The sequence below is a fragment of the Rhipicephalus microplus genome, chromosome 8 (genome assembly GCF_043290135.1).
Source record: "Rhipicephalus microplus isolate Deutch F79 chromosome 8, USDA_Rmic, whole genome shotgun sequence".
NCBI classification, from domain to species: Eukaryota; Metazoa; Arthropoda; class Arachnida; order Ixodida; family Ixodidae; genus Rhipicephalus; species Rhipicephalus microplus.
The window spans coordinates 10,038,243-10,060,806 of record NC_134707.1 but is presented as its reverse complement, the minus strand read 5'-3'; the positions used below and the strand labels follow the sequence as shown (position 1 = coordinate 10,060,806).

The following is a 22,564-nucleotide window of genomic DNA, read 5'->3' as shown; positions in this document are numbered from 1 at the left end:
CACCTTTACGTCACAAGAACAGCAGCGCCAGAAAGAAAACAACGCCGGCTCTTCACGAAGCCACAGCTATTCCCCGGGATCATTTGTATGGCTGGCTGTTCCTTACCGAACCCCCGGCCTTTCCTCAAAACTAGTCCCGAAGTACGAGGGTCCTTACCGCGTTTTGGAGCAAACCTCACCGGTGAATTTTCTCATTGAGCCACTTTCCCATCTGACGACATGCGCCGGCGTGGACGTGACATTGTCCACGTCGCCCGCCTTAAGCCATATTATAGCCCTCTGCCTCCAGACTCTTAGGTCGCCAGGATGGCTCTTTTTCGGCGGGGGAATCTTGTGAAGAAGAAAACGCGTCGTTGGCAAGCAACATCGCCTCCGCTTGGGTACTGGGTCCTGGGCTTCGCTCGCTCGGCTCGTGCTGATCGTCGCCGGCATCTGCTTGACCGTTGCTCTTTCCCGATCATGTTTCATCGTTGGACCACCGTCGCAACAGTCACCAATATACCATTTTTCACTATTTATAATGATGCTTTGCTTGAAGAGGTGATACTTTCAGTTTTTATTCAGGTTTTTTTTTTTCTTGTACTGTCACGACCGCTGTTAGAGAGAAGGCTGCACATATGGCCACTCTCTTCGGGCCGCCAAGCGGGCGCTACGTGAAGTATTGCAGCACAAACGCAATCAGTGCCAGAGGCGGAGTTGGCTGTGTGATGTCTGCTACAGTGCCTCCCACTTCGCATGCGTGCAATCTAGGTCTCGCCGCTCAAGGCAAAGTGGGAGGCACCGTAGCAGACGCTGCGCAGCTAACTCCACCTGTGGGACTGATTGCTCTTGCACCGCACTAGCTTGCGCGACGCCTGTCCTGGCGCTCTGCAAAGCGCGGTAACCCGCTCTGTACTCCCTCTAACAGTGGCCGTGACTGTACAACAGAACTTGGATCTATAGAAGACATAATATTTTGCAGTATATAGGTGCTGTGTTTTAGATAGTTGTATGGTTTTTATGTATCTCATTGATGCACCATAATGTCCGTCTTTTCATATGAATGAGTTTCACAGCTAGTGAACAACAACAGGAAAAGATTCTAGCCATCCATCTTTGCACCTTTAGTGAGACTTAAAATCACGGCTTCTTTCCGAGCGGGTGGCCGGGCAGCCACTGCCAGCTTGGTAGACGTGCTGCAGTACCTCTACCAAGCTGGCAGTTGAGAGGCATTTGTGGGGCCACATCTTTCAACTTTGGGTCTCTCTCAAATTTGCTTGTTGTTGCAGTCGGCACCTTGCAAAAGGTTTATACAAATCAAAACTCGCCCTGCTCTTCTTTCTGCTCTTTATTTCGACTACTTCTTCAAGCCTTTCCTAAAATACCCTCAGTTCTCAGTTATTTTTTTCACAAACTCTCTGCTGTGTTGTCTTAACGGGAGCAGTCGTAATTTTTCCGGCTGTCTTGTGCTGGTGGAGTGCGGGGATGTGCCTGTAAGCGATGGCATCCGCACTCAGAGGGCATTGACGCAGGAATAGAACGATGAGATTCTTCAAGGCCAGCATTTTGTTGGTTTTGAGATTGGAATGTCTCGTCGTGCTGCAAACTTGACAGATAAGAGTTGGCAAAGCTGGAATATTACTGGAGGCTCTTGCACTGTGGTGCATGCCGGTTGAGGGATACCACGAAGGGCAGGTGGAGTTAGGCACTGTGCATCTTCTTTCAAACAGTATTCGAAAAGCATTTAGCATTCACATTTTTAAAGTAGTAGTGAGAAGAGCATTTTAGAGATGAGACAGAAGGAATGCCAGCAAGAGATTCTACTTATTGTAATCATTCATAAGAAAATAAAGTGCAGTGAAAACAGGAAATATTCTCATGATTTAATCACTGTTTTTGGCCAGTAAAAGCACAAAACACTTTTGTTAAGTCTAATATAATGCAAAATACAAGAGTTGATCTCTACTTATTGTAGTATTGTGATAGAGCTCCATTTTATATATGGAATGCTTTGTAAATTTGGCATGAAGAGACAATGTACTTGAGTCATTTTAGGCTATGTAACACAGCCAGATTGCTGAAAGCATGACTTCAAAAATATTTTTTCGAGCCTTTTCTTGCTGCATACATCTAAAGAGCATTGTGTCTTGGTCCGTGCAGCAACATCTCATGGCCAACTGCAGTGCTTGATTCAAGCTTCTGGGACAAGTTTGAGCAAATGTTTTTTTTGCCCAAGTGTGCCGTGTTAGAGGCACCATGAGTGCCTGAATACAGACAATGCAATTTCATAATTTGTAGGAGTTCTGTATCGCTTCTGTTTTTGTGTGTGTGCAGCATTGGTAGCTGGGCTACTAAAAAAATCGCACCCCTTGCGAAGTGTCGTCAAGTTCTATTCAAAGCAGCAGCTGACATGCATTTTTTTTACCGCTCGGCAGTTGCGACCTAGACAGCTGCCGAGACACTTGGATTGCAGCCAAGGAAGTACAGGAAAATAGTGGGGGAAGGGGGCGGGTGAAAGTGGGTTTGGCGGGCTCTTGAGCCCATAGTCTCGAACCATGTTGCAACCAGACTGCTGGTGTCAAAAGCTTGTGTCGCCGTCATAAGCACTTGAGAACTGTGGCACACCACATGAGTCGTTCACTGTCACTACAGCCCGACTGTCACTCAGTATTCTTGCTGGATTGCTCAAAGATGGGAGGCCCTGCATATTGCCTCCGAACCATGCCTCACTGTTTGCACTGGCCATTATTAAGTTTCGAGATTTTGAACATCTATTTCAATTGATAGAGTATGCTTACAACCACCCTGGTGGTCTAGTGGTATGGTGCTCGACTGCTGACCGGTTGGTTCTGGGATCGCATCTCGGTCTCGGCGGCCACGTTTTCGATGAAGGTGGAAAATGCTTGAGGCTCGTATGCTTGGATATAGGTGAACTTAAAAAAAACTTCGGGTGGTTAGAATTTCTGTAGTCCTCCACTACGACGCTTCTTATTAATCATATCATGGTTTCGGGTCATATATACTCCAACAGTTGTTAATTATAGAGAGTATGCTCACGTCCTAACATTCGTAATTTCAGCTTTAAAAGCACATATTGAGCATAATGAAGAATAAGCAGGTTCTTTTGCGTGGGCTAAAGTCTTGAAGTGCAAATGATAATTTCATGGCTTCTTAAGTCTGGCAACACAAGTAACTCGCTTGCTGTCATGTTTTGCACAGGCCTGATTAAGTATATCATGCGATAGCAGCAATTCAGTGTTTATTTTGTTGCAGCTAAATTTTGAAATATTTCAGAACCATTTTAAAACCGTTGTATCTATGCATAAACAGTTAGATAATTTTAAGACTGAATCAGATAAGCTGCTATTTCAAAAAATTTTCAAATATTTACACACAAGCTACAACCAAGCCTCTGGACTTACGCAATCCAAAAGGCACAGTCTGAATACCAGTATTATGGGCAGTTTTTGTAGTATTTTAGGTATTCAGTGGTGAAAAGGGGGGTGCTAAATTCATGCAGTTATGTTATTACAATTCTGACATTGTAACCTAATTCAACTGATGACACCTCAGTAGAAGCATGGCACATTGGACACACAGTTTTTCTAAGCAGCGAAACTGCACTTCTCTTCGCAAGGTGTAGTTACGTGCACTTATTTTTGTTCATGTGTGAAATAACCCCCCCCCCCCCTCCAAAGGCATTTATTTGCATTCTTTAGGGAAAAGGCCAACTCCGGTGATTATTTTTTTATCATGTCAGGATAATGGTTCTTTCATGTTCGCGAGGCACTATTGTCACGCGCCCGATAGCTGAAATGCTCAACAAATTCAAAAATACTTAGCAAAAAACCGCAATACCGAAACCCAACCGAGTGCGTTGGCTACGTATGACGTAATACATATGCCAGCACCGGAAATCCTGCAAGGCATGCCGGTCCTGCCAGTGCGAAATACAAAAAACTGCGAAAGCCACAATGAGCACATGCCAAACGGGTACTTGACTACGTCAACAACGCTGCACAATGTCTGGGACTGATCGTGCCTCGTGCACAAGCTCCTCGGAGCTCTCACACAATGACAACTACGCTTCAGACACAGTTGAAGTTTAACACAAGATGTCACTACTTGTCCAGGCCGTCCAAGTTTGTGTCTGCGGCGATCCACTAGAACGCTTATGCCGTTATGGTGAATGTATGATGAATCGTGTGCAGCCCACAACGCAACATCATTTGCCACCCATTGCACGCACACCAACACAGAAAAGGAAATCGCACGCTCAACTAAGGAAGCTCCGGCCAAACCCACACAATCCATAGCAGACAAGTAGACACTGCAATGGCACATCAATTCCGTCAGTTTTGCTGCTTCGGAAAATTAATGTCACGCACACAATGTTGCCATTAATTCTGGCAATAGAGGCAAGGGTTTGAAGACAAGCTATAAATTTAATTTGAAGAGAATCTTCAAAACTCGCAAGCCTGCAATTTGGCATGAATAAAGCAAACGTGTCCAGTGAATTTCATTGATATTCATCGACGTCGAAAAATCGCCGGAGTTGGCCTTTTAGGCATCATTATACTTCATGGAATGTTACACCTGTTGGAGAATGTAACTCGTGTTTTATGGGTATCAAAATTACACTCCTTTTTTTTGGTGTAAATTTGCTCGTTGGAGCTGTACTGTTTGTTTCCATGATTCCATGAGAGGACCTATAGATTCGCGGCCTGTACCGTAACGCTGAATACGGAATACTATTACATGTTGGTCCTCCCTGGTCCCTCACATGAGCAGAGGTGGTGGCGCGAAGCGTGCTGACGCAGAACAGATGAAATATTACTGCGTAGTTCGTTTAGGCCTGCTGAACTGTTGTAAGGTGTAATCTGCGATAGTGTACGCTGACCGCGTGCGACGTGAACAGTAGCATTGCAGCGATTTGGCTGTACAGTGGTGTCCTGGAACGCTGTTAAAATGTGCCGCTGCAACTTCTGGCGCGCAGTCTAGGCCTCGCGGTGTCAACGACACGTAATAAGGCGTCGTCTAGCTCTCTTGGCACCCTAAGCTGTTGTCAGCTTTTTAAACAAATCCTGCTGGCAGCGGCCCTGGCGGAGTTTGGGCGCGTGGCTTGGGTGCCCCTGCGCAGTTGTTGCGGTCGCGCCTGTCACGCTCTACTTGGAGGACTTCCCCGTTGCCGATCTATAGATATTGTTTTCAGACTTTGCCATGCCTGGTGTCGGCGCCTATCGGGTGTCGCTGCATTACCGAGTTTGGTTGTTCTGCTTCTCCAGTCATGCACTGCTTGCCGTAAATCGCATACACTATTAAATAGTTCGTGTTGGTTATACAGCCGCCGAAAAAAATTCTGATGAACACATTACCTCAGTGAGCACGAGAACTATATCGCGTAACAGTCAGTCTTAGGCCTCGCGGTGTTGACGACTGTTACCAGGTAACGAGGGAGTTGTCTTAATTTAGCAGTTAGGGTCACGGCTGCTTTGAAAAAGTCTGATCAACAGCTACTTTATCGGAGTTGGAGCGCACCGTTCGAGCCCGTGACTTCGAACTGGCGTTTAAGGGGGAAAGGGGTTCGTCATCTGTGGCCGTGCCTGTCTCGCCCCTACTTTATGAGGATGCCTTGTATTCCTCTGTTCGTTGTGTTGCATCTAATGGGCAGCGCATGTGCTCTGAGAACCTACACAGTAATATAAAAACAAGGACTCATTTTTACTATTTTCTTGCATCATATGTGACGCATATGTATTAAAACACTCTTTAGAGAGACTCGTCGACTTACGTTCGGAGAGTTGTGAGACGCTCGACACTCCGAAGAGAGTTAGCTTGTCTCTTTACGGAGAGTCATAATCTCACCACTCTCCAAAAAAGCCATCGTGACTCTCTAAAGAGAATTATAGTTATACGTGTGAGAGTCGCAAAGGTATCCATTTCAAAACATTTAATTCGAGCGCAAACACACTGCGCTGCGCGTGTTTAATTCCTGTGTGTGTGTGTGTGTGTGTGTGTGTGTGTGACTGTGTGCGATTGTGTCGTGTGTTTGCGCTCGAATTAATTTTTCGAAATGTTGTACCAACTAGCCCCACAGCAAGTTGTCACAAAGGTAGCAAGGAAGTCAAATCACTTTTTTTTTTTCCTTAGGTTATAGCAGAGACTCGTGGTGGCGTATTTAGGTCCGTCCGCGTTTCCCAGTGGCACCCTGAAACACGTGATGGGTGGACGGATGGGGACATTCATATAAAATTAAAAAAAAAAAAAGGTGGTTCCCTCTGTTGGCTCGCCGAGGGTGGTATTTATAACCTTTTAGCCTCTCCTCATCGGGCTGTTGCTTTCGTTTTACTGCGCGGATGGCCAGGGGCTTTCTGTGGTGCCTGCCCTGGGTGCAGTTCGCTTCGGGTTCTTCGGGTCGGAAAAAGACCTCGTCGGCGACGTGTGAGAGGGTGCTGCGTGCCATGGGAGAGGAGGAATGACATTTCGGGGAGGAGAGGATGTAACTCGGAAGTTCGAAAAAAAATAATAATAAACGAGGGGAAAAAGAAGCCAGCGAGGAGCCGGGCAAAGAAAAGCGCAGGCCGGGCGACTTCTTTCAACTCCTGCTTCTATCCAGTCTTTTTCCAGCACTGTCCTTCAATTCCCTTCTTTCTTTTCGCGGCGTGCTCGGGTGTTCGTTCGTTCTGGCGCTGCCAGTTCCGTTTGGCGCGCTGGTTGCATATTGCAGCCAATTTGGCGCCCGCCGAAAACTCGCGTTGCGCCGCCCGCTGGCGTTCTGTGTCTCCCTTGTGCGCTTGTCCAGTGTACGACCGTGTTTTCTACCCGCGCACTACCGCTGCTTTTTGACCGCGTGTCGCCGACTGGTGCATTAATCGTGTCGGAAGCGATAGCTACTGAACCATGTCGACCCATTTATTGGTCGCAGTGTTCGCGTTGGTGGTGTGACTGCGTTGTGAGCGTTTTATTGTTAATTTTTTTTTTTGCTTTTCCCGCTGAATTGGTGACCATCGTTTTTTCACGCGGTCGTCGCCAGATGTAAGACGTCTACTGGCGCTGTTTTGCATTGCACTTTCCTCTTCGTCGTCTGCTGCAGCGCGGGAAAATTTTTCGCGCGCGCTGGTATTTTTCTCGAGGTGAAGTCACGGCCGTGTGCGTACCTTTTCATTGTGCGCGTGGACAAGAAATGTGTCCGTGAGGAATTGCGCGGCACGATTCTTTGAGAAGGTTCTGGTTTCGTTTCGTATCCGTGAAGCAAGAAACCGCCTCCTTCCCCTAGGCCTCTTCCTTCTCGTCGTCTGCTGAACCAACTTCGTCCATCTTTACTAAGGACCTTCGTTGTGTCATCCGCTACACGTGTGTTTCAAGCGAGAAAGTTTTTCAGTGGTGTTTCTCGACTCGTGCTTGTGGGTCCTGTGCAACGTATAAGGTGTGGGACACCAGAGCCTCGCGACCTTCTTGACAGAGTGGCATTGTCCCTTATCGTTAGGCGCGGAGTGAAGAAATTGGCCGTTGTGACACACTGTTTCGTTCCCTGGTCGTCTACCGGCCTCTTGTCTAACGACTTGGCGGTAATATCGGCGCAGTCACCGGCCGCATATATTTGCGTTTTTTTCGACGACGGTTCCCCTCGCAAGGCGTTTGTTTCGGCGTCCGTGGATGCGTACCAGGTCGACGTTTGCTGCCGAGGCATCGCGTGGTTCTGCGTGAACGGCTTCGAAGAAAAAAGAGCAAGTGCGGCAGGCTGGCTGCACAATCACGCCGGCCCGGTTTCTTCTTTTCTTTCGTTGTTGCGGGTTTTCTAGGATATAACTGCAAGAAGGGCGCGCTTCGTCGTGCTCGTTCCGATCCGGGTGACCGCAACAGCGTGAGCCGTTGTGTGTGTGTGTGTGTTCTTTCGGCTATAACCGGCGGCTTTGAAAGCGTTCAAGGTCGGCCTTCCACTTCCTCCGAAAATTGCGGGTTCTACCCCACTGAGACCGCGGAAGGCGGCAGCAGTCGAGATTTTGCGTTCTTTACAATCTGCTCCCCGGCATCGTCCGCTTCTTCGGTGTGCATCTACCCTACGGCCGTCTACTGGAAAACGCGCCTTCTCATGACTTAACAGACTTGCGTAGTCCGTTCGATTACGTCATTTTTTAGTGTGCTGCATACTAGGCATCGTGTGTCTACTTCTCGGTGCTCGTGTACGTCTAGTCTTCCGTTCTCATCGTCTGCTTCTTCAGTGCGCGTCTATCGCCGGCCCTCTACCGGAAAGCGTACCATCTGCTGACGTAACGGACTTAGGTGACGTCATTTGTTAGTTTGCTGCGCTGCGGGCCTGGCAGTGTGTGCCGTCTGCTTCTTCGGTGACGTCGTTTGTCAGTGTGCTGCAAATCTGTCAGTGTGTGCACTGGTGTATCGTCCGCTCGCTCGGCGCGCGGATGGTTGTCTACAGGAAAGCGTACCATCTGCTGACGTAACGGATTTGAAGTGGCCCGTTTGGATGAAGCCGTTAAGTGCGCTGCCGAGCTGACATTGTGTGCGTGGATGTATCTTTAACGTGTGCATCCGTCAAAAGCGGTACCGGTTTATCGCCCTTCTGCGTCGACATCAACGAAGCGGTGCGCTGAGCAGCTTGTCCGTCGGTTCGCGTTTTGCTGCGGCTCTTTACCTCTTGTGACAGCGGTTGTCAGTCGCCAAAGCAAACGCGGTTCGTTTTATTGTTTCTTACCTGTCGCCTAAAACCAGGCATCTGAAAGAACTATCAAAAGGTGCGTACACACCTTTGGCGTTTGCTTAGCTGCGTAGGGTTTTCGCGCGTCACCTGTCGAACACGCTGCTTCGGCTTCGCTACTTGTGCTCTCACTTTTGCCGGTGACGGCTCTGTCTGCTTTTCTTTCGCCGGTTAAAAATAGTCACCGATGTCCTTGCGCCTCTCTTTTAAACCAGCGGAGGAGGGAAGGCAGTGTCTTATTCTACGGGACGCCCGTTCGAAGTTTACTTTTTCTCTCCCCACTTCTAGGCGGGTCGCGGTTTGGTACGTCCCCGTGGAGCCCTGCTTAGAAAGTTTGGGATTAATGCGCAAGCTTGAGTGACGTAGACACTCACTTTGTTGTTATCCGAGCGCACGGTGGAAGCTGATCTTAGTTCGTTGGAAAAGTTGAGTCATGGGACAGTAGACCATCGGGGTCTCCTGGTAGGATTCTGGTTGTGGTTAGTGGTCTCAAGCCTGGGTCAAGCATACATTTTTTTCGTGGTTATCTCAGCGCGCGGTGAATGCCGATTTTCGCGCGCACTGTGTCGGAGTAGACGCGCGGCCGGGGCATAGACCATCGGGATAGACCGCGATCTCCCGGTGTGGCGGGGCAGGCCGTGGCGGCCTCCTGTTCGTTCCGATCGCCGCTCGAGGTGGAATTCTTTCTCTCCGGGCGGACCTGCGCGGTTCGGCTGGCCGGCACTTCGCCCAGTCGGACCAGGACAGTGCTGGTCGTCGACGTCCGGTCAACACCCGTTCCCTGGCTACCCCGGTTCTCGGTTGGCGGCGGTTCTCCCCTGCAAGTTGTCGCGGCCGTCTGGGTCGGCCTGGCGGTCGGTGCTTCTGCGTCGTCGTCTCTGCTCCCGTCGTCATGTCGTACGGTTTCTTTGGCGGCGGCGGAGGGGGTAGCCGCTACGGCGGCTACTCCTCTGGCCTGGGCACGCCGTATAGCTCGCTAGCCGCTCCGTCGGCGCTGAGCCGCTCGCTGTCGCCTTCGCCCGCCTCGTACAGCGTTGACCGGCCGCGGAGCCCGCTTCGGGGCGGCGCCGGCCTGAGCGCGTACACGGCTGCGGGCGCCCGCATGTCGCCGTCGCGAAGCCCGACCTTGTCGCGCAGCTACGTCGGTGCCACCAGAGCCGCCGGAGGCCTTGCCACATTATACGTGAGTGCCTTTGTTCATATCTGTGAAAAGAGGGAAACATTTTTTAAAACGTCGGAGCTATTTAGGTTTGAGTTCCAGCCGCGGCGGGCGACTGCTCAAAACTGCGCAGGACGAAGTGGAAGCACGTCATAGCCATGTATAGCCACTTGAACGAACTTCAGGGGCTCCCAGAAAAAAGTTCCATAAAGTGAAAGTTCGCAGAACTGAAATAGATATCTTGCAACTCTTTGTCAGAAGCTCAAGAAAACATCAGTGATTGGAATGAAATTTGAACCCTTTATTTGCAATGCTGTTATTTGAATGGTGATTTCTACACATTTTATGTTGTGAAAAATATAGCAATCGCATGCTGCACTACAGACTTCAGTGTTTATGAATTTAGTGACTGTGACCTAGTTCTCATACACATCTGGGACTACACTCTGCTGGGCAGTATAGGACTTCACTTTTTCGAGTATATCAGCTCTTCTTCAGCATCAAATCTTGGCGCTTCCTCTACAAAGGGTTACTTCTTCCTCCTCTTTTTTAGTGAGACACTTGTTATAATCTCTTGTGTAGACAGTGGTGCATGTCTCAACGTGAGAGTCGCAGGTGGCGATCAGCGTATTGAAACAGAAGGAAAACCAAAAGAGAACGTCAAAAAATTACCTGAACAAAAACATGACTGAAACATTACCCACCATTTCGTTCTGGAGTCAAACCGAAATTGGTTTATTATTTTTGTTTAGTTCATGCTGAGACTTAGCAATTTGGAACAACTGAGGTCATGCAATGTGACCAATAATGCATATCGAAGCACAGTACTCGCACGTATCTCAGGCAGGAATTCTAAAGTAAAATGTGTTGAAATGCACCAGCTAACACACTGGACGAAAAAGTTCGGCCAATGCACAGGAGTGCAAGTTGTTTTTTTCTGCACCTCGTAAACTTTCCCAGCTTGCCTAACTGACATGTGCAAACACTAAGCCTAAACGCTCCTGCAATGTTGGGCACAAATCCTAGTTTGTTTGATGTGTCACGAATGTAGTATACAGGATTTCGCTGTCATGTGGTGCATGCCACATCGGGCAGACCGGGAGGTGCCCCAGTGAGCAGCTGCGTGAACACGCACGTAATGTATGCAATGGCAATCGAAGCTTCTTGGCTTGGCATGTCAGCAGCTGTGGTTTTCATGCGCGGTTCGGAAATCGATGATCACATTCGCATGATTACTAAAGCAGAGAGAATGGCTCGGGAACCTGACAACTGCGCAAGCAAACCGTCGGTTGCACTCCTAGATAAAGAGCTTTATTATCTGGGAAATGGCACATCTGTTAATGAATCGGGTAATCTGCCTCGCGCTTTGTGTGTATGAAGTTTGTCGCTTGTTCAAATGCTAACTTCCTTTTCTTTTTTCCTGGTTGTGATATACAAATGCAGTGCGGGATAAATAAACCTTCAGTTGATAGTCTTGTCCTTTTCCCGTCAGTGTTTTCTGCCGCGTAGTATTCTTAAATCACGTATCACCAACTGGCCCGATGGTCCACTTTGATTAGCTAATAACAAGGTGGAATGTGGTTGTTCAACTGGTAGCTAACATTTTACCTTTTCCCAGTGTTGTGCTGTCAGTGTGCACTACCCCACCATCTGGTATTTTACCAAAAAATACAGTCAAGAAACGTTATTTTTACTACCACGAACGTGCCATTAGGTAGCATACTAGACGATTTGCTTGTGTCACTGGAGGGCCAGTAACACGGATTTGCTGCTTTATGGCCAGTCCACATTATTAAAAACGGATGTTTACACAAGAAAATTATGGCTCAATGAGCTGCAGTTGTCTTGCATTATTATAAGTACATCCATTGTTGAACACCTCCGAATCAATTGTACTCTATTGGGTGAATTTTTGCCACTTGGCAATAATCTTCATCAGTCTTGTGTATCTCTTCTTGCTTTAATTTCGCACGGTAGCAATATGGTGTAATTTACGGTTAAAGAGAGGAGAGCACCGAGTTAAAAAAAGCAACAACACACAAGCATGATAAAATTATTGTGAAATGAAAGACACCTCTGAGAGTGTGTCACAAGCGGCCCTAAAAGGTGCAACTGTGATTAGAGGGAATGGGTACGAAGCCGAGAACAAGCTCTGGACTGTAGTCTGATTGCTCCTTGGGAATCTTCGTGCAGAGCACTCCAGACACGGTCCGGGGTCGCAGTGGGTCCGCGGGCTCCTTAGCAGATAGCACCAAGTCCGAGACAGAGTCGCGGCTCAGTGGCAGTGCAGCCAGCCTTCAGGACGATGGCGAGCTCGACTACAAAAAGGTACGTGCTGGACAACTGCTGGGCCAACCAATCAGGTTCAGGCAATTGATCGGGTGACTCGCAAAGTGCGTACAGGAAGCACGGCTGTTCTAAGAGGAGTACAGAAATGGGGATGTTGCGACATGACTTGGAACGTAAAAAGAAAAATTACAGCATGATATAAAAAGGCTGTACGTGGGACAAGCATTTATCTTTCATTCCCTGTTTATTTTCATCAACTTGACCCTGCTATGTCAAATTTTACAAGCATGTTACCTTATTCTGTTCATTAACTCGGAACTTTTTACAACCACTGTTGGGCATAAAACACCTGTTCCCAGTTGAGTAGTTTTCCAGCTTCCATATATTTTCCATATAATTTTTCATATATTCCAGCTTTGCATACCTTCGTGCCTATTGTTTGGTAAACCAAATTCAATTCTGGCATCAATGTACTACATACATACATACATACATCTCTCTACAACTTTCTATCTGACACATTGGAGGTTTTTCAGGTTTTCTGGAGAAGAAATATTGTTAATGTAAAAGTTCTGCCTTTCAGTCCTTGATCGTATTCTTGAAACGTTTGATTGGCAAAGAATGTTGGACATTTTTCAGTGTCAAAAAAGTTTCATCAGGCAAGTTCCTCTCGTCGGAAAAGTTGATAACAGCAATGTCACTGAAAAGGCCAAGGTGGCCTAAAAACTGTATGTTGCTTGTTACAGTCCTTTGGAAAATGGCTTTCTGGGGGCCGCCATATTCCTTACTGAGCTGTGCAAATTGGCGTGACCCCCCCAAAATGCAGTGCAGAAACTGTGACTATAGCCTTTGTACACCCACGCGCAACCCAGCACAGTGGAGTTTTTTCGCACCTATAAAAAGGTGTATGAGCATCTGCTATAAAGGATTTTTGAAACGAGAATGAAAAGCTGTTGGGTTGTAATTTTCTCTGCTTCAAAAAGGATTAGACATGCCGATTTGGACATATTTCAGCACAATATTTAGGCTATAATTAATGATGCCGGTGTGAAATCCCATTTTTCTTGAGCTCCTAAACAACTGTGCGGCCCTGCAGGCTGCCATAGGCACTAAAATGTTACGTTAGTGAAATGTCATGGTAAAAGAAGTTATAAACAGAAGTTAGCTTTCTTTTGCTCCAAAATGACAGATTTATAGGAACCTAGGAAAGAAAAAGAAGAAAACGGCAATTTTTGCACTCTGAGGTGTGCATACTGTGGAAGTACTCCAAGTGATAAACTTGGTTCCACTTTTGAGTAAATCCAGGCTTTGTTATTTATTGCCTTTGTTTGCCTGGTACAGCATCCCTGTGTTTTTCTTATTGGGTGCATTAGGTTGAGTTTTACAGCGTGTCTGGAGTGGCGTATTGAGACAGTGCTCCACAACTTAACAAAGTGGAAACAATGTTCATGGCGGATTTATAGTGCCTCAATCTAGATGGTATCTCAGTAAACTGCAGCTCAGCAAACATGACTGCATTGCCATGTTCTGTCGACGACAGACTTTTCATTGACTGACTCAAAGTGACATCGGCTGTACACTTCAGGCAAATGTGAGTGGGGAATCGAAATTGTACTCTTTAGCCATTAAATGAACCCAGACGATGAAACTAGTTGAGCTATAGCATTGAATTGATGGCTAGAATTCAGAAAACACACATTTGAAAATTTTCAGAAAACGTTTCACGACAACTCTAATAGTTTACCGGCTCCTAAAATTAACCGTATATAAAATGCATATTTGTCCCCATCAAGTTCTTTGCTTGCCTCATAGGTCTGCAGGTATCCTCATTGCTCTGCTTACAAATGTACACACATGTGCAACTCGGATTTTAATATGCGATTTTATGAATATGGAAGCATGTTTTCTTATTTAACACTACTGCAGCTTGAGCTGTACTCATGGTTTTCAAACACTACAGAGACTCCGTTTCCATGTCTGTGTGTGTGTTGTTTTTTTTCTCGCATGATCTAGCTCTACACTGAACTGAAGGAGGACTACAATAAACTGAAAGGCAAGCTGTCTCGGACGGAAGACGAGCTTGAGACAACGAGGCGTCAACTTGAGAAGGCACAGTTGGTGAGCACCACATATACATTAGGGCTTGGTTTCCTGATGGGTGGTGGGAATACTGCTGATTCGAAAAATTCGGATATAAGTACACACTCCGGTGGACTAATACCGTACCACAGAACATATAATGATATTTGGAAATGCGGAATACTATTTCAAAATACGGAATACAATTTGTTCTGCATCATTCTGTATTGTGTGCTGTTTTGTTGGAACCTTTTAACATCACTATCTAGAAAAGCATTTTTAAACGCTTTGATTGGCTATATAGAAATACGTCAGGACCATAAGATGTGTAGCACCAAGTGTGGTAACCTGGAGGTATTGAGGTGGTATTTCATATTTCTCGGTAGAGTATAGGCACGCTGCAAAAGTTCGAAAGCCATGTTCTCGTGTTGTCTTGCAAGACTTCTTCCAAATAAATTTTAATGCCTATTGCAATTCTTACGAACCTGTGCAGTTAACCACAAGATCTGAAGTGCCATGCAGTAACGGGGTGGAAATTAACATTTTCATTAAAGTACATGTCGTGTAAACTTTTGCTGCTAGTTGCAGGCTTAGAATGCAGAAGTGTTCTTGCTAAAAAGCCACCTAGTCAATTGGAAGGAAATTCGTCTCGTAAGAAAAGGCCGAATCTTGCTGATGTTCGGAAGCGTAATTTTCGTTTAGGCCCTGATACATCTTAAAGAGTTGGTGAGAACTGTCGACTTTTAAAAGCTGCTGGGCTGTAAGGGTGCTAGCTCGGCCTGTTCTTATGTCATTGTAATGTGTTCCAACGTTGCACTTGAAGGGGCACGTTCCAAAGAAACAGGGCAAAACACAAGGAGACTCGTGTATTTTGTCATTAGTTTTTTTGGGGCTCTTGTATGCGCAATGTTGTACATACAGAATGGTAATGCTTACAATGCTCTAATCGTATCGTAAAAAGGTATCCCACTTCTGTGAACTGCATTTGCAATTGGATAAGCTGGTAAATTTGACACTTATGTGAATTTAGTTTGCATGAAATTCTAGCTATTTTGCAGGATTATGCTGCAGTTCTCCTGACGAAGTAGTGGTATGTAGGGATTTATTAGTTCGAGAAGTTACGAAATTTGGACATTTTTTCAATGGGAATTTGTTAGCAGGCTTCAGAACGGTGCTTCGTGATGTCATACAGTTGTTCTAAAGTGGTAACCTAGATGAAATATCCTCTCTGTACAGTTTGTAAATGTGAACTTTGTTGATTTAGGTTAACCACATCAAATCTGAAGCACTGAATTCTGCACAATATTCTTTGAGTGACACTGCACTAGTTGAGCTTTTGTTTTTGGTTTCATGTAATTTAATAGCCAGTTTCAATACTGCATAAGTAAGAAGTTCAATGTTTTTTCATAGGAGATGTGTGCAGAACTTTGCTTGCGTGCCTTGTGACATTGGAAGTCCTTATGCACACGATTGCATTACAGACTCTACATATGCAGTGCTGAAACTCTCAAAAGTTTGTGTGACCCTTGCGTGTGCTGTGCTTCCAGTTGGTGTTCTCAACTAATGTTTGCTTCCCCTGATAAGCATTGGTTGACATCACCTTTGTTGTCTGCTTTGCTTGTATTTTTCAATCTGCCAAGTTTACTTGAAATGTATCAATAACTGCAATGCCATGTATACCTAAAAACTTCACGCCAAGCCGGATTTGGATTGGCATTTGCACACTTGCACCATGATTGGGCTACAATGGTTCTGCAGAATGCTTATAAATAATGGGGAGTTCGTAATGTTTTCAATTCAATCGGCTTATGCTTCTTGTTTGTAGTCTTTCACAGAGAAATTTGGCGGACTGACATGTTTTAATGGCATATTTGGGTGGTCACTTGGGAGCGCTATGGTTGTGCATGGAAGATGGTCAAAAACAGCTTTGGAGCTTTGTTGTGAGAATAACCTTCTGTTGGATAGATACTTCTGCTTTGGCATTATTGGTGAAGCTGTCTACGGATGTCACAAGTGTCATTTACTAGCTCTGTTTTTGGAGCTTGGTAGCTCTGCTGGATCGCTCCGAAATGACTACCCAGATATAAAGTCTCCCTCGTCTTATCCCCTTCCCAATGTCTGTGAACCCTGTAGGATGTGCCTGCCTGTTGGTAGGTTGTCAAACTGTGCCTTGCCATGTGCCTTAAGAGGGCGGTTCAATGTGCTAAACGAAAAAAAAAAAAAGTGTGCTGTAATACCATTTTACACAGTACCCACCTTATCTGTTGAATTTCTCTAATGCTGTAGTTCTAGTTTTGATGGTGAGTGTGCCATCGAAGGGGTGTCAGCCCCCTTCTTAACAGACCCTAATTAGTGCAAACTCAGAGGGCTTAGTTTGCTTGGTAATTAATTTGGGTAATTGCAAAATAATCACATACCAAGAAAGCTGACATGCCTTGGTGCACAAGAAGTTCTTTTGTCTATTTCAAACCATGTTTGGCTGAAAAAGCATGTGAATTTTTTATGGCAAACGGCATAGTTTGTTCACTTTCTTACGCCTTGTAGGCTTCGCTAACTCGGCTCCAGGATCACCGGTAAGAATCATGTGTATATGTAAATTAGTAGCTTTAGCTTCTAGTGCCTATGCACATTTAAATACGTAGTGTTTAATGGAACTTAAATAGAGAAACAATTATATTCATATTGGTTAGCTACTCTTTCCCATATCCCCGCGCTTGCCATGAAAAGACGTTTGGTAAGCGAGAAATCGGCCAAAAAGGAAAAAGGCAGGTGGTGACGTCACCGTGAAACTTTCGCATCAGACATTAGATCATGGATTTTGACAGCATATGTGAAATCTAATGTAGTGGGTTCGGCTCGTGCTATCATTTATAACTCGAGATTGAGCCACAGTGTTCGCGGAATTGTGTACTTTGACTTTGAGAACTGAACTTCTTGTGTACCTTCTGCAGCATTACAGGATGTATACGAAATAGGCCCCAAGTTGTGAGGGGGGGGGGGGGGAGGAGAAAGGACAGATAAATGACAAGCTTAATTAGGGTACTATTTGCATAGAACTCATGTCATTTGCTCCAATGAGGGTCTGCTGTACCTCTTGAAACATTCCGTTTGCACTTTGAATATTGCATATGTTATCTGCAAAATTGATTGGTAGTTTGACGGAATGTTCATGAAACATGCATATACTCCGTAAATTTATGTGGTAAATATGCGTAATATAATGGGAAAACGGAATGTTTCAATAGGTGTGTTGCTTTGTTGCTGTTCTCTTGCTAATCATTCACACCCAGCTGTATTGTGCCGTCTCACCAATGTGGTGGTCCCGCATGCTTTCCAGAACAATCGGAATTCACTCAGCGATGCTGAGAAGCGGGTGAGTTTACTAGGGAAAGAAAAAGCCCTTGTCTTTTTTCTGTCTTTACTGTTGTTTTGGTTTTACATCTCGAATCCTCGCCCGTCTGTTGACATATCTCGTTCGTTGTTGCTGCAATCTGCTGCATGTGTGATTACGGCTTTGTGGCCTTGCATCAAATGTTAGAAAGCACTTGCTACAAGTAAAGCTTTAATTGGCATTAACTTGTCATGTGTATGGAATGGTTATGTAGGAGCTCAAATAGTGAGTAGGGTGCTTGTTTCAGTCAAGTGCGAAGACTATGATAATGCAGTGTTGTCTGGGTGGCCCAAATAAGTAGAATCCTCACTTTGCAAGCAGACTTCACAAGAGTGCGCTATGCATATTCTCGCTAGTCGCCCCAGATTTGTTAGTTGGACCAGACTGAGCAAATCATGGGAAGAGTGATTGTAACAATCAACTGTTGAAAAAATGAATTTTTTAACTCCGGCAGCACAGATTGTTGTAGCAATATTGGAGCAACGTCTGCAGCGTTAAGGCAGCATTCAGAGCATTAATGTAACATTGTGTCTACACTTGTTGAGGAATTGCACCAACTCCCACTTGATTTGCTTCTGTAGCTAACTGCCTGTGTGCAGCAATGTGCCGGCAAGCGAAGTATTAGAGGCTAGTTTCTGATACCACAGATTACTAACTAGCCCAACCTTGCTGGAGCAATGCACAGCCCTCACAGACTGAAATGCTACACCATTTCTTTGTTAAGATAGCAATTATATGGACACTCTTCGCGAATTTTCGTCGTCGTGGTCAAGTCCCAGATACGTATACGTGTATATAAATGAAAGCGACAGAAAAATAAATTGGAAAAAAAAATTTCCAAGTTTTCCACCATTATTTGAACCTGTGACCCCTCGCCTGCCATGTTGGAAAGTTCAGCCATGTGCCACTGATTGTTTGGAATGCTAGTGGCAAGCTTTTACTGCTAGTAGTACGAAAATCTCGGAGGTGCTTCTGCATGTTGAGTACCACCTGCAGGGCGGTGTGAAAGATGTGCTCAAAGGGGCCCGCCGACACTATTTGACCCGCCCATTTTTACTCGCCAACTGTGTAGACCGAAGTACAGAGAAATTAATGCAGCTAGAACGGCAGTGGTTGGGGCACGCAGTCCTAAGTTATTCAATTTAGAAAATTCAAAATACAAGACGAAAAAAATGTCTACCCTCTTATTGGTTTTCGTGGGGTCACCTGACCACATTGCACTCGTCCGGTGACGTTGGATGGCTGTCCCAAGGAAGTGAGCTGGAAACTCAACGTTGGGGAAGCTCACACATCGTTGTTGCTTGTCCTCTACTGCGTGTTCTAGGCCTCATCGGCATAATAACAAACGTGGTGCCCGACTCCTGACTTGTCTGAACACGAAGGGACGCTATAGTTTCGAAACGTGGTATTTTCTACTGAGAAGGGAGTGACATTGTTGACCCTTCGCTAGTTGTTCAGTGAGCCGCTCGAGGAACCATAAGGGTGCGTTGCACCCCTTAAAGAACACAATGAAAAGCCTCCCATATGTGCTGAAATAGGCAGCTTGCAAATGCACAAAAGCAAGAGGAGGGAAGAGAGAGGTCTTTCGTACTGATCTGACCTGCACAGGCAGAAAATTCAGGGGGCAAAATGGTAGCCAGTGTCTCTATCGCGCTTTGTAGTCGTAGTGATCTTTTTTTGTTGCCTTCGCATCTGTTTTGGATTCAATGAAAAAGCACAAAAAAAGAAAAGTGAAACACATTAGTAATCTCTGTTTTTGTAGCACGGCACGATCTTTTCTAACATTACATTTATCCAATCATAGGTTTGCAGCCGTCCGCCGTCATATCCGCCCACAACTGTTATAGCGAGCGCCACCATGTGCTGATGCGGTTGGCAGCAATGTAGGGACATTATTGTGTGATTAAAATACTAAATCATTTGAAATTCGTGTTTAGACCTGTGCTAATATTATCCCCAGTCCTCACTATATGCAAAACACAAATTAAAAAAAATATAGAGGTGGGTCAATAGCGTTGAAAGGCCCCTCTTACACAGCGCCCCTATATTTTGTTTCAACTGTTCTTGATGTGCGCACTAAAAAGTGACCCAGAGCTGTACCCTTTCGCGCTGTGGAATGCCACATATTGCAGTTGTCGCAGAGGGGTGACACCACCCACCACTGTGTTCAACTAGGAGGCTTTGGTATAGTTGACACTTCCAGCATGCTGATCAGAAACGAAAAAGTAGTTCGTGTTCGTCCTGTGTGTGCCTCCGCATTCTTTTAGAGCATCGTTCTTTGATTGAGCAGCATGTTGAGAGTGTCGAGCTCGCAGTTAATATTTTGCGCTCGTCCCGTGTGTGTTCTTTTCGTGCGTCCTTCGCTGTTTAGCAACGCTGCATAAGTATGGAGTTGCTTACCGCTCATTTTGTGACATCGCAATTTGTCGCTCCCGCTTTCATTGCTTCGCCCTTGTGACGAAACTCACTTTTTTAGTTTTACAACTGCTACGAACGACTACTCGACTTAAACTTGTTATAATGGTGGTTCTTATGGAAGTGCTTAAGTTGAAAATACACCGACATGACACGAGCTGAAGATTGTGAAAACGAAAGTCTGTGCACTACTTGCCTTGCATTTTTGCATCTGAATCCGTGAGTGCTGTACATGCGTCGGAATGCAGTAACAATGTGCAATATCGATCCAGCTAACCTAACCTTGCCTAGTTTTTAAGCTTTTCATCTAGGGCTATTTTTTTCAAGAAAGGGCAGTTTGTCGCGAGTTCTGCGAGATGCCATTGCTATTTGCATCATTGATAAGCACCATTCTCAGCTTTTGTCATAACAGGCATGAAAACAAGCATGTAGTGAGTTTTGAAAAGATATGCTCACTGTTGATAGCACATTCCTTGTACTCTACTTGCATGTTTCCTTATTGTCCAGATGTTGCTCTATTTGCATACAGCGATGCACAATGTAGTTACCCGAGTAAAAGACATTGCAGCTTTTCTTCTTATTTCCAGTTTTCACATTTTCAAGCAACTCTCCCCTATCTTAAAAAATCTCACCCAACCGCTGGAAATAAGATTTTATGGTGCAATTAGTTGCTGGATGTTGGTGTTGTATGTACAGTAAAATTTGCTCGTTTTATAGCATTGTTGGAGGATTCTGTGTAACCTAATGTTTGTTGGTGAGTGAAAAATGTCAGGTTGCGACAAGCAGCAGCAGTGGCACTGGAAAACCTTTAGCCTTCTTAAAGCCTTTCTTTTTTCAATAAATTGCCACAATTTTGTGCATTTTTTTTTTTACTGAAGCTTTACTATCTAAAGTCTGTTTCAGTTCTTTTCACTGTCACAGTGACCATGAAAGTAGCCATACTTTATTGAATTTTTGTTGAAGGGGTTTGAAACTACTCCATGAATTATAGGTCGAAGCTTTTTTGAAAGCAAAGTGGAGGGGTTCGACAGATGCGAAAATTGCGTCAATTTAATACGATTTCTTAATTTTTTGCATAGTAGTCAAAACAGGGAAATTTGTTGAAATTACACTAAGCTGCACCAAAATGCCCGGCCAACCTCAAATTTTTCTCACTTGCACTACCTTTAGCAAGAAATGGAGGCCGATTTCGGCCACTTACAGTTTGGGCAATTTTTCTCACTTGCACTACCTTTAGCAAGAAATGGAGGCCGATTTCGGCCACTTACAGTTTGGGCATCATTCGATTCAATCCAGATGTGTAGTTACTAACCCTAATCACAATGTAAAAGTAAAAAAGAAAGGACAGCTCTTTTAAAACTTCCTTGCCTTGTTCTATAACATGCAGAATCTTTCCTAAGCCACTTTTGCTTCAGCGCACCAATGCGTTGTGGAAAACGTAATAATACTTAGAAGGGGCTATTAGTACAAGCTGTAACGGGGCACCGTACATTTTATTCCTAATTATGTATGCATGCACTGTATGATTACGGTTACCAGTATAATCCGAAATGCCTAAACAATGGCTGGAAATCAATCAGAGCTGTCTATGATCTGTGATATCCCTGCATCCCTGAGAAACAAATAAAAAATTTCGCCAGCTTTTCACTACCCCCATTTTCTCCTGATTGATGAATCTTTCTTGAATTTCGAGGTCGCCAGCTTGGCATGTCTACATTAGCATTCACAGTGCCTGTAAAATGATTTGACAGGCAACGCAAATGCTAGTGTGGACTTAGTCATTGTTTGCATTGTAGGATTGGCTCAACAAACTGCTTTTATTGAAAAGCAGTGCTCATGTGTACTCTGCATCAGTTCATTGATGTTGAATGGTTCATACATAAATATATATTTTCTAAAAACGGGCCTTTTTCGTTGTACTGCTCTAAATTAGCAATTTCAAGCTCCAAACGCTACATTTTGCTGCTCCATAAATTACTGCAAATTAGTTTTTGTTTGTTTGTTTGGCTGTTGCACTCCTGGAAAGTGGTATTATCGATAAATGTACAATCTTCAAAAGCTTTACCAAAAAGTGCACACTTCAAAGCGAGCATTCAGAGTATTCCAGCATGACGTTGCCATTGTATCTTTATACCACCTGCTGCTGGCTGCAGAAGTATGCTCATAGCAGTATATTCAAAGCTAATGTAAGGATGTTAGTTTTGCAAAATGCTATATGCACTCGCAGGGTTTGAAGGTTCCCAATTTTGTCGGATGGCACTTTCACTTGTGAACCTGCATTTAAGCACATTTTTTGGGGCTTTGATATGCATGCTTGCTTTATTTTTTCATGTTGAGAAGTGAAATAGCGCTCATTTGTGAAATTAAAAGATGCTCGTTATGTTTTTACATGCCTTACAATTTGTGTTGTCTTCACACAGGAACGTCGAGCGCTCGAGAGGAAAATCTCGGAAATGGAGGAGGAGCTCAAGGTGCGTTACCATTCGCTCCTTGTTTTCACTTAGCCATTTGTGTCTGTTTGCCATGCAGTAGAACTAGC

The 22,564-nt window shown here is 45.0% G+C and overlaps 1 protein-coding gene across 4 annotated transcripts in view; it reads left to right on the top strand.

The window, feature by feature from the left end:
• Positions 1-22,564, top strand: part of Mbs (Myosin binding subunit) — a 91,524-nt gene that overhangs the window by 59,772 nt on the left and 9,188 nt on the right. For 2 of the 4 annotated variants that reach the window (XM_075871002.1, XM_037416205.2), the window contains exons 14-17: positions 12,045-12,179; positions 14,154-14,258; positions 17,557-17,592; positions 22,446-22,496. In XM_075871002.1, coding sequence (XP_075727117.1) covers positions 12,045-12,179; positions 14,154-14,258; positions 17,557-17,592; positions 22,446-22,496 — 327 coding nt within the window. The remainder of the gene's footprint in view (positions 1-12,044; positions 12,180-14,153; positions 14,259-17,556; positions 17,593-22,445; positions 22,497-22,564) is intronic. The other 2 variants (XM_075871003.1, XM_075871004.1) reach the window with 1 other exon arrangement.